Below are 12,845 nucleotides of genomic sequence, written 5' to 3' on the forward strand. Positions count from 1 at the left end.
TTGGCCCGAACTCCCCCGTTAGACTGAAAGATAAGAGGGAAGATAGCCGGTATAGAGATGTGATGGGAAGGGGTGAGGCAAGAGCTAGCAAGTGATAGGTGACTGGCAGATGGAGGAGGGAGGGATAGATGTGTGCTGCCTAGACAATACATAACCCGGACACACATTCTTCTGCCCTGTCTTTTCTAAGGACACTATTTCTTTCTCTCAGTTTCTCCATCTCCTCTACATCTGTTCCCGAGATGAGGCCTTCCACTCCGGGAGATGTGGGCTGGGTCCCCCCCCCCCCCCCCACTGTGGCAATGGAACCTTACCATCACCTCCTCCAATTCCTGTACTTCTGCTCGAATGTCACCTCCAAATCAGCCAGAAAAAGGAAAGGGTTCTCTTTCATTTCACCAGCATATGCACCTAGAACATCATCCTTCAACTTTTCTGACTGCTGCAGCATAATCCCATCACCTGCCACATCTTCCCTATTTTCTGCTTCAGGAAGATCTCCCAGGGTCTATTCTGTCAAACATTCCATGAATCTTGTACACTTTAATGTAATAATATTCTTCTAAAATCCAGTTAGCATGAGTCTTTGTGATCTCATCTCTCCTCTTTGGACTGGACCTTCGTTCATGGGAACAAACTGGTATACTTTTTGCTACCTGCCCTCAAAGACAAATGTATGCTTGAGTTAGGAGGGAAAGTTGTAGTCTCAATGTAATTCCTTACTTTTATCCTCCAACTCCATCACCCCACCTGCAAGAAAGACTAGCAAGTTTTCTTATTTCTGACTGCACCTGCATTTTCTGAGGTACATGTCAAGAAATTTTTCTGAATATGAAATTAACTCCTTTTGCAGCAGTTAAAGAAATATGTTGTGTTTCTATTCTACATACCAAGGGGATTGAATAGTGGAGCACGGTTAAGGGGCTGATTAGCTTATTCCTGCTCTTATTTCATATGTGGGCAAGGAGGTGTTGGGTGAACTATATTGTGGGGTTTCTTGATTTGGAAGGAAGAGTAAGAAAGCACTTAATTGTGTACATGGAGTGAAACTATAAAATGTTTCAGCACAAAGGCACCTACAGTTCTTGATGCATGAAAGGAGATGTCTGGCAAGTGGGAGGCTTTTAAAAGTAACATGGGAAGAGTTCAGGGCCAGCATGATCCTGTTAGAGTGAAGGGCAAGGATGGCAGCAGTAGGAAACCCTGATTCACAGGGGTATTGATGCTATAGTCAGGAAATAGAAGGAGAAATATGTCAGGTATAAGTAGCAGGGATCAAGCAAATTGCTTGAGGAGTATAAGCGATGAAGGGATACACTTTGGAGGAAAAAGCGAGGACAATAAAGGGAATGGAAAATCATAAGGGATTGCATAAGTACTGTATATTGAAAGCAAAAGTGTAACTAGAGAGAGGGAATAGGTCTGTTTAGCAGTAAAGCTGTTGTCTATATGTGGAGCCAGGAGAGATTGGGCAGGTCTCAAATTAATGTTTTTGTTCTGCATTTGCTGTTGTTCCTTAAGGTTGCTATAGCCGGGGTGGTAAGGGTTCGCCTCCCAATGATAGCCACAAGTAGCCTCTGACAACCAAGTCCAGCTCCTGGCCTTCACAGGCTTAGCTACTAAGCTTGGTGGAACCATTTCTACTGATTGCAGAAGGGGCAAAGGCGGGGTACTGACACCTTAAAACTAATCTCTTTGGCCAGATGGGGCTCGTTAGCCATGGTTGGCAGCTCATCTAAGAGAAGAAGATCTCTGATCTCAAACTTCCACTTCCTCACGGCTAAACCCACTCATGGGGAAGGCTTCACAAGTAAAACCCGCGTGAAAAATCCGTAGCTGAAGTCCCTAAGACTGCATTGAATTCAACACTGACTGGCAACTCCTGCAACGCTGCTGGTGCCAAACTGTATCGGTCTCTGCCATTCCTTTGGGTACATCAGAGGGGGAGTTTGCTACACGGGCAACAGCTTGTTCTCCATATTGTACAGCCCAGGCTTGTGAACATAGGCAGCTGATTTGTAATATTTATGACTGACAGACGCCTCAAGCACTCACTGTGGAGAAGGTAATGGAAGCCAGGGAATTCAGAGAAAAGAGAGTGATGCTTTGGAACATATTCACATTTCAAAAGAAGAGATGCTGGCAGTGTTACACTAAATAAAGCTGGATAAATGTATGCTAGGACATGGGGAGGTAGGAAAGAAATTTCTGGGATCCTGGCAGATATATTTGTATCAGTGTTTGCCACAGATGATGTACTGGAAGACTGGAGGATAACTTTATTTAAGAAGGGCTGGAACGATAAGTGAAAGAACTATTCTCTGTGGAATCTAACATCAGGGTTGGAAAGCTACTAGAGGGGATTCTGAGATGCAGCATCTACCTGCAATTAGATACCAAGGAATGCTTAGGGGTAGACAGTGTGGTTTTGAATGTGTGTGTCTCACAGACCTGAGTTATTTTGAAATGGTGACCAAAATGATTGACATTGGCAGGGTAGCAGATGCTGTCTACGTGGATGCAGTAAGACCTTTGACATGATCCCTCATGATAAATTGGTCCAGAATATTGGATCGCATGAAATTCTAGCTGAGCTAGACACTTGGATACAAAATGGCTAGAAGGAGCTGTGCCGGGAGGAGTAAATAAAAGCACAGAAGGGACAAGAGGAATGGTTCTATAGGTCAGTGGGACTAGGCAGAAAAATGGTTTGGCACAGCCAAGAAGGGCCAAAAGGCCTGTTCCTGTGCTTCTATGGTTCTATGGCCATTGTTGGAGGGGGGTTTGTTGGGAGTGGGCCAGTGGTGAGAGTGGGAGTGTCAGGTTTTGGCTCAAAGGAGGATTCAGCGCAGAACAGGCATTAGCACTGGATAAGTTGTCTGGATAAGCTTCTTTCTATTATTTCTTACAGTGTCAGGGGTACTAGGTGTAGTTTAAATGACCATTGTGTGTTCTTCATGCTGGATGTTAGAGTCCTGGGAGACCCAGAGTGATGTAAAGAGATAGAATATGGCAGTCGAGAGTTGTTTTTCAGATTAGAGGCTTGTAACCAATAAAGTTAATGTTGGGACAGGACAGGCTACTGAGTGTAAGAGTCAGGATAAAATATTATAACTGTACAAGATGGTAGAGTCCACACTTTGAGTATTGTATGCAGTACTGGCCAGCCACTGGTAGAAAGGAAGTCAATAAGCTAGAAAGGATACAGAACAGAGTCACAACCATGTTACTGAGACTGGAGGGCTTGTTTTAAGGAGAGCTTTTTTCCCCTGGAGTGTAGGAGGCTGAGGGCTAACCATACTGAGGTTTGTAAAATCACAAGAGTTATGAGTAGCCAAATTGCTTTTCACAGTGTGTCTAAAACTCAAGGGCACACATTTAAGGTATGGAGGTAGGAACTTAGAAAGAGAAACACACACAAGATGCTGAAGGAATTCAGCAGGTCAGGCAATATTGATGCAGAGAAATTAATATTTGATTTATAAGGAACTTGATGGGAATCTTTTTCACAGAGAGTGTGGTGGCTATATGGAGTGAGATGCCAGAGTAAGTGTAAGTGGGGAGGGGTACCATTGCAATGTTTAAAAGATCTTTAAACAGGCACAAGTTAGAAAGAAAGGGTTTAGAGTGATGTGGAATTAAAAGGCAAACACAAGCTCAGGTAGGCAATTTGGTTGGCATGAATGAATTGTGTCAAAGGGGCTCCTTCTGTGCTGTATAACCCTATGCCTCTAGCAAACACAAAAGGTTAGCAAGTAGGGACAGCATATAATCAGGAAAACTAATGGAGTGTTCATCTTTATAGCATGGAATATGAAACGTAAAATTTGGAATGATTACACTGGACGTAATACAGAGAACATTCACTAGAGTGATTATTGGGGTGGAGAGATGATGCTTGAAGAAAGGTTGAGTAGGGCTGGGCCTGTACTCCTCGGAATATAAAGGAACTAGAACTGATCTTATTGTATTATGTAAGAATCTAAGGGGAATTGACTGAATGATTGTTGAGGGGGTGTTCCCACAAGACACATAATATTGGAGGTGTATTTTCAGAATAATGGGTTGCCCAATTAGGATAGAAGTGAGGAGGAGTTCTCCTTCTCGGAGATTGGAATTGTCTACACCAAAGAGTTATGAAGTCTGGAAATAGATATCGCTGGTAAATGGGACTAGCTTAGATAGGCATCATGGCCAATGTGGACCAGCTGTATTCAACTCTGTGACTCTGTTGATGGACAGATAAACTATACAGAGGTCAAAGAGCATGGGCAGAGAACTCAGTGTGGATTCAGATTGTAAAAACAATCTCAGCCACAGTGAATGTTTAAAGTCTGTTAACTCTCCTAGTTACAAACCTGGGATGTTAACCCTCTGCGTCACCAGACCAGTTGTGTACTGCCGGCATTTTTTGTTTTATTTCAGATTTCTAGCATAAAGCAGTTTAAATATCCAGTTAAATGCAGTCAATCTGAAGGAGTGGTCAGTCTTTGAATTCATTAGGGTGCAGAATGTAACCTTAAAAACTGGTGAGCTGCTCAAACCTGCTGGTTATACACCTTATTCTTTCCAGCCAGTTCCTCCACAGGGAATTCTCCACAGGGAATGACCATCGCACAGATGGTCAGCTAGAACTAAACAGCACGGGGACAATTGTAAGTGACAACTATCCCTTTGAGTGGTTTTAACCACCAGTAAATCTGAACCCTCAACATACTGGCTGTCAGATGAACCACATTTTCCCCTGGGGCTCAGTACTTCACTCTCGTTGTGTCCTTCAGCAGGCTATCAAGAAAACAAATGGAATGTTGACATTCATTGCTAGAGGGATTGAATTTAAGAGCAGGGAGGTTATGCTGCAACTGCACAGGGTATTGATGAGGCTGCACTTGGAGTACTGCATGCAGTTCTAGTCTCCTTACTTGACCAAGGATGGCTTTGGAGGTTCACCAGGTTGATTCCAGAGATCAGGGGGTTAGACTATGAGGAGAGGTTGAGTCACTTGGGATTGTACTCACTGGAATTCAGAAGAATGAGAGGAGATCTTATAGAAACATATGCAATTATGAAAGGGATAGATAAGATAGAGGCAGGAAAGTTGTTTCCACTGATTGGTGAGACTAGAACTAAGGGACGTAGCCTCAAGATTTGGTGGAATAGATTTATGATGGAGATGAGGAGGAACTGCTTTTCCTAGAGTGCGGTGAATCTGTGGAATTCTCTGCCCAATGAAACAGTGGAGGCTACCTCAGTAAGTATATTTAAGACAAGGTTGGATAGATTTTTGCATAGTAGGGGAATTAAGGGTTATGGGGAAAAGGCAGGCAGGTGGAGATGAGTCCATGGCCAGATCAGCCATGATCTTATTGAATGGCAAAGCAGGCTCGATGGGCCTGATGGCCGACTCCTGCTCCTATTTCTTATGTTCCCCTCTGTTTGCTAGTGACGTCCTTGTTACTTCCCTAGTTAATTTCCAAGTCTGCAGCTGTTTACAGGCTTTCAATAAAGCCATGGTGGACACACATGCCCAGCTCACCCAGCGCCTTGTTTTGCCACAAACACCAATTGTTCCTTGGTTTCATCTGGTAGCCCGGAGGTTGTAATCAGGAAATGGTGAGTCACCAGCCCTTAGGCTTTGAGCCAACCTTTCTTCTGTAGCTTGTCAAGATGAGAATCTGTGTTCTCTCAGCCAAACCCAAGCCAGGAAAGTCGGCAGTGGCTTGGTAGCATTAACTATTTTGTGCTCATGCCGGGAAATACTTGCCATTCAGCACTTGTGGTAACCAGTGCTGGTTGGCGCTGCTGGGTCGCAGAGCCTTCTGTCAACATATTTTCTTGGAATATCATGGTTAATGGAGTAGACAGAGTTGGGTCGATGGAGGGCTCATTGCCTTATCTCCCCAGAGGAAAATAATTCAGTGTGCAATTGTGCAATTAGCTGACTGAAGGATACGGGTGAGAAACTACAATACTTCTGGAGAATAACATGGATATCTCTCAGTTGAACAGCCATATTGGCTGCAGGTAGGGGAAAGAAGGAGAAGGAGTAAGCAATAGTAAAATGAGATTCAGTGGTTAGTGAGATGGATAGGGTGTAGAGGTGACACCAGGGTGGCTCTGTTGCCTCCTTAGAACCAGGATCAGGATGACACTGAATGGCTGCAGACACTCTGAAGGGGGAAGGTATATCTAGAGGGTGTGATCCAAGTTACTACCAGCTATATTGATGGCAAGGGGGCAAGATCTTGTAGGCAGAGTTGTTGAAAAGGAGGAAGATGGTTGTAGAATTTAAGATGATACTGATCAGCTGTCAGATGGGTAGAGTAATGGCAGGTGAAATTCAATCCTGATAAGTGCAAGGTGCTATACTGTGGAAGTAATACTAAGGATAGGGCATGAACAAGGACTGATACTAAAGCTCTAGGCAGTACTGAGTTAAAAATAGATCTTGCTGTAAAGTTCAAGCATCCCTGAAGGTGTCAGCTCTGGTAGAAGGCATGTGTGATATAAAATGGGCATAGGCTGTAAGAGAAGGAAGGTTATGATACAACTTTATAAATCATTTGCTAGGCCACAACTCTGTACATTTTTTTGCTTACCACATTACAAGAAAGAAGTTCTGAGAAGAGACTGGACAGGCTGGGTTTGTTTTCCTTAGAGCAGAAGATGCGAGGCGTGATACACAACTCATACACAAACATTCTGCACAGAAATAGCATCTTCGGCCCATCTAATTTACAATAACCAACTTACACAAACCCCATTTTATTCTCCCCACATTCCCATCAGCTGCTCCAGATTCTACCACCTTCCGTCACACTTGGGGTATTTACAGTAGCCAAATGGGCTCACCAACTTGCATTTCTTTTGGAAGGGGAAGGAAAGTGGTGTTACTGGGTGAAGCCCTTAAGGTCACAAGGAGAGTTAGCTATCTCCACAAAGAGAGCATCAGGGGTCAGGATTGATACTGGATCACTGAAGGGGGAGGACGACAACTTGGCTAGATGCGTTCTCTAAGACATTACATTGATGGTCTGTGCAACATGGCTTCATTCTCCACTTTGGCCCTCTTCAGACCTGGCATCATTTCTGATGGAGAAATATAGGAATATGAGGGACATGCATAGGACAGATTGTACTTACCCCATGGCAGAGTTATTTATAATTAGACAGAATTGGCTTAGGGTAAGAAGATTAGACAGGAGCTGATGAATAACGTTTTTACCCATAAGATGCTTGTGATCTGGAGCATACTGTCAGAGTGAGTGGAGGAGGCTTACTCCCTTAACATTTGAGAAGTATAGAGATGAAGACAGATCACCGGGATGCCTAGGTATCTATGGCTGGTACATATGGGATTAATATAGGCATGCACTTGATAGTCAGCATGGACATAGTCTAGGAAGGGTATGTTTCTGAACCATACTGTAACTTAATGAGCAGTATAGATTGTGCAGCTGGAGAGATGGTGTAGGAGTAAGAACTTGGCTTTCTCCTGGAAAGCAGACATTTCTGGGTGCATTCCAAAGGGCTAGAAGTATAGATGCATAACAACATTACAGGAAGTAGAGTCTGAGTAAAGAGAATATAAGATAAAATTAAAGATTTTTCATCAGGTTGCACACAACATTTAGAGATGACAGATGAATTTTTAACACAAACAAAATAAAGGAATGTGATCTGATAGTCATGAACCAAATATTATTCAGAGGTATCTGACATTGCAAATTCCAAAAGGAAAATGAGGTGGGCTAGTTCTGTTAATCAAGGAACAATATTGACTAAGGAGCTCACCATGTAAAACTCAGTTTGGGTGGTAGTGACAAATAGTACAGGTGGGTATAGTACACAACCCTCCGAGCAGTAATATACTGTAAGATCGAGTATACACCAAAATAGAATGGGAGCTTGTGAGAATAGTACTGCAATAGTCATGGTGAGTTTAATCATTATTAGATGAGACTAATCAAATTGACTAGGACTGCCTTGATTATTAATACATACAGTGCATTCGGGATGGTTTCTCCGAACATTAAGTTGAGGAAACAAAAAAGATCAGGCCATTTTCGCTCTGCTATTGTGTTACGATACAGGATTAGTTAATAGGATCGTCCAGAAAAGACCAAATGTAAGCATGCTAGAAGTTTCAAACTCAGCTTGAAGCTCAGAAATATGGGTAGGAAAAGAAATGTCCTAATAATGATTATTACAATAATGAATTGTAATAATGATAAATAATAAAGATAATTACAACAATAAATAATAAATAATGATAATCACTATATGAGGGCAGAACTGAGTAGAATGGACAATAGATCAATGGTTGCAGATATGTAAAGAGAAATTTCATAAATCTCAACTCAGGTATATTCCAATGAAATAGAAGAACCTTCTTGGAAGACCTTATGTATGTTTTCTACAAGTTAAGGATGCTAACTGCAAGTTAACTGCAAAGATGAATAGTAGGCAAGGAGACTGGGAAATTGCAAAGAATGTCTAAAAGAATTAAGAGAGAGGAAAAAAGGTATGAACATAGATGAGCAAATAATATAATTTATGATAGATGAAATATCCCTTAGAAAAAGAAACGGGGAATTAATAATGTGGGAAATAAAAATTCAGAAACGGTAATTTTTTGATTGGATTTCATGGAATCATACTGCACTTAAAACATCCCAATGATAATAGTCAATCAAGGGGCTCTGGAGAGAAACAACTTTAAAGCACACCCTATCACCGAAAAAAATTCTAGGCAAACTAATGACTCTAGATATGGTAGAATTTTGTCAGATCAGATGGCTTCCTTCTGAGGATCTTAAAGGAAGTGGCTTTGGAGAAAGTGAATGTGTTGATTGTAATTTACCAGATTTCCCTTGTCCCTGGAGATGCTCCAGATGACTGAAAAATACCACTAATTGAAAAGAGGAGGCAGAAAAGAGGAAATGATTAATAAGTTAACCGAACATCTGTCATTGGGGAAATACTTGACTTCAATAGGAAGTTTAGAAAATTAGGGCCAAAATGTCTTTATGAGAGGGAAGTAGTGTTTGACACGTTTGCCATATTTTTTGAGGATATAATGGTGTTTTAGATAATGGTATTCTTAGATTTCTGAAAGGTTTTCAGAAGGATATTACATAAAATGTTACTGCACACAATAAGAATACATGCAGTTGTGGATAGTATGCATTTAAAGTGAAGGGGAAAGTTTAAAGGACATGTTTGGGACAACTTATTTTTTTTCTTTACACAGAGAGATGGACAAGCTGCTTGGGTGCAAAGACATGATTGTGATATTTAAGAGGCCATTAGGTAGATACATGAACATGCAGGGAGTGGATCAAGTACACAAAGAACAGATTTAATTTAGTTTGGCATCAAGTTTGACACAGATATCATGGGCTGAAGTACCCATTCCTGTGCTGTACTGTTCTATGTTCTATGTAAGAGAGGATTTGCTATCAGAAAGCAGAAAGTTGGGATTAATGGGTCAATTTTGGATTGACATCAGTAACTAATGTAATGCCACAAGTAGTAGTGCAGGAGCCTCTACTATATATAATCTCCATAAGTGACTTGGATGAAAAGATCAGTTTGCTGCAGCCAGGATGACAAATGATAGAAAGTTAGAGATGGTAGGAAAATATGAAAAGGATACAAGGAGGCATATGGGTTAAGTGAGTAAGCAAGAAGTTGGCAGTTGAGATATAATGCCGGAGGTTATCCACTATGGAAAGAAGTGGATAAATGGAATGAGACTACCTTTGTTTCATACAATGTTACTGATACATGAAGCACAATATGATACCATGTAGGTGCAGCAAGTAATTAGGATAGCTGATGTAATATTGGCCTTAATTGCATAGAATATGGACTATGAAGGCATGGAAGTCTTGATGCAACTTTACAGACACTGCTGAGAACCATACCTAAAATATTGTATAAACTCTTAGCCTGCATATTGAAGGAAGGATATACTTGTGTTGGAAGTAATTAAACAAAGGTTCGTCAGGTTGATTGCTGGGATGAAAGAGTTAGATACAAATGATATGTTAAGCCTAAACTCATTGCAGCATAGGGAATGAAAGTGAATTTATTGTGACACATTAGATTCCACAGGGGTCTAATGGGATGGATGCTTGGAGGCTATTTTTTCCATGTAGGGCATTCACATTAGGCCGAACTTCCTCACTGTAAAGGCCCATTTAAGAAGGATGTGAGGAAAAATTTTGTCTTCTAAATGGTCACATGCTGTGGAAGCAGAGCCATTTTATATATTCAAGGCAAAGGTGTACAAACATGTGAACTATGAGGGAAAGTGTGTGAAAACGATGTCGAGATCAAGATTATCTGAGCCATGAATGGTTGGGCAGGTGTGAAGAGGTGATTTACCTATTTCTGGTCCTGTTCCTTGTTCTCATAACCATTTTCTGAGCAATAATTATATTTGTTTGACTTTTACTTGGGTTTCTTGCCTTGTAGTGTAGGCCATACAATACACAGGGTTTACAGCTTAGTAAAATTCAGTCCAAACACATGCAAATAACAGTCTAGTATGCTAGGCCGCATACAAGACTAACAGGCTGGCCTTCTAGGCCTCACATTAGCCACAAATAGGGGCCTAGCATATTAGCTCCAACATTACAACAACCAATGGCCTTAGATTCTATGCCACAATTTACATGCTCATAGCCTAGTCTGCTATGCCAAATGAGATAGACAGCTGAAGATTTGGTATTCCATGTTCTATTTACACACAACTAACTTTTTCACTGATAATTATGCAGTTGTTTATAGAAGATACTGTAGATTCTACTGTCACATGTAGTCTTTCGTCAGGGGCACTAAGTCTGTTGCTCGGTGACTTATTTCCATTGATCATGCTGGTCATTTCAAGATTCCTCTCATGTATTGCTGACGTGGAAGCAATAACAGTGAAGTGATTTTTGTTTCCTTTGTATTGACAGCAAATGTAATGGGAGAAGGCTCGGCGATAAGCCCCGTTAAAGAGCGTATAAACCAATGGATTGACACCAGATGAGGTATAACCAACCCATACAAACACGTTGAGGAGGTCTCCGATGATGTCTTCATTGCAGGAGTTTTTGCAGATGACGGACATGACATTAGTGATGAAGAAAGGACACCACATAACCACAAACAGGAAGAATACAATTCCAAGCACCTTCGAAGCCCTCTGCTCATTGTTAATTGATTGCATGGCCCCTTTCCGAAAGAGTTTAGCTTCCTTATTTGAGGGTGACCTTGAAGTTTTCTCTGGAGTCTCTGATCTTTCTATCATTGCCGCATTTTCCATTAAGTTCCCCTTTTTAAAAACATGCAAGTTTGTTCGCTTTTGTTTTTGGTCACCTAGAAAGACGCTGATCTGCTTCTGCAAAGTCTGTACCGTCAGGCAGTAAGTAAAAACCATTATAATCAGTGGGATAAAAAAAGCTACAAAAGAGCCAACTAGCATAAAGCTTTCTTCATTAATAACGCAGCTGTCAACAATAAAAACCCTGGATTCATCTTCAAGGCCAATGACAAGGATTGGCATTGAAATGCCTGCAAGAGATAATTGGAAGAATATAATGAAACAGTAGAATATTTCAAACAAACCATCTTAAATGAACATCAGATGAAAAGGAGAGAGGACAAGCATATGACAAGAAGATTAGTTTATCCTGGTTGCTCCACCACCCATGATATAATCTGACTATTGTTATATTTGTTTACACAGTGAATGGGAGGGCACCGAGGAGGGTGATAGGGAATACAGGTCCATAATTTGTTGAAAGTGGCACAGGTAGACAGGGTCATAAAGAAAGCTTTTGGCACATTGGCCTTCAAAAATCAATGAATTGAGTACAGGCAATGGGACATTATGTTGAAGTTGTATGAAACATTGGTGACCCTAATTTGGAGTATTGTGTGCAATTTTGGCCACCTACCTACAGAAAAGATGTAAACAAGGTTGAAAGAGTGCAGAGAAAACTTACAAGGATGTTGCTGAGTCTGGAGGACCTGAGTTATAAGGAAAGATTGAATAGGTTAGGACAGTGTTCTTTAGAATGTAGAAGATTGAGAGGAGATTTGATAGAGGCATACAAAATTATGAGGGGTATATATAGGGGAAATACAAGCAGGCTTTTTCCACTGAGTTTGGATGGGACTACAACCAGAGATCGTGGTTTAAGAGTGAAAGCTAAAATGTTTAAGGGGAACGCAAGGGGAAATTTCTTCATTTTGAGGGTTATGGGAGTGTGGAATGTGCTGCCAGCACAAGTGGTACATTCAAGCTCAATTTCAATGTTTAAGAGAAGTTTGGATAGGTACAGGGATGGTAGAGGTATGGAGGGCTAGAGCAGGTCAAGGGAAGTAAGCAGTTTAAATGATTTTGGCATGGACTAGATGGGGCAAGAGGCCTGTTTCTGTGCTGTACTTCTCTGTGACTCTATATTCTCTCTTTTTCAAATTATACCCTTGTGGAAACATCTGGGCAGAATTCTTTCAAATCCTAAACTGCACAGGTATTTCAGATCTGCCACTTTTTGTTTCATTTCTACCCCCTTGTTGATGCTTGTTGGGCACTTTGAGCAATAACAGTGAATCTTATAACATCCTTGCAAGCCTGCTGTGTCCACTCCTGCATTGGCAGGAATGTTGAATGCTTTCAGTTAATGTCAAATTGAAGTTTTCCAGACTGGTTCAGGAGTCTGATTGTTGTAGTGTAATACCAGTTCTTGAACCTGGTGGTGCGGACCCTAAGGCTCCTGTACTTCCTGTCTGATGGTAGTAGCAAGAAGAGAGCATGATCTAGATGGTGGGAGTCTTTGATGATGAAG

At 41.3% G+C, this 12,845-nt stretch overlaps 1 protein-coding gene across 4 annotated transcripts in view; it reads right to left on the reverse strand.

The window, feature by feature from the left end:
* Positions 1-6,577: 6,577 nt before the first annotated feature.
* LOC140734466 (5-hydroxytryptamine receptor 2A-like) overlaps positions 6,578-12,845 on the reverse strand; it is a 380,090-nt gene continuing 373,822 nt past the window's right edge. For all 4 annotated transcript variants that reach the window (XM_073058450.1, XM_073058452.1, XM_073058451.1 and 1 more), the window contains one exon: positions 6,578-11,565. In XM_073058450.1, the coding sequence (XP_072914551.1) occupies positions 10,751-11,565 (815 nt within the window). In that variant the 3' untranslated portion in view covers positions 6,578-10,750. The remainder of the gene's footprint in view (positions 11,566-12,845) is intronic.

This window comes from Hemitrygon akajei, chromosome 10 (assembly GCF_048418815.1).
Source record: "Hemitrygon akajei chromosome 10, sHemAka1.3, whole genome shotgun sequence".
In the NCBI taxonomy this organism is placed as follows: domain Eukaryota; kingdom Metazoa; phylum Chordata; class Chondrichthyes; order Myliobatiformes; family Dasyatidae; genus Hemitrygon; species Hemitrygon akajei.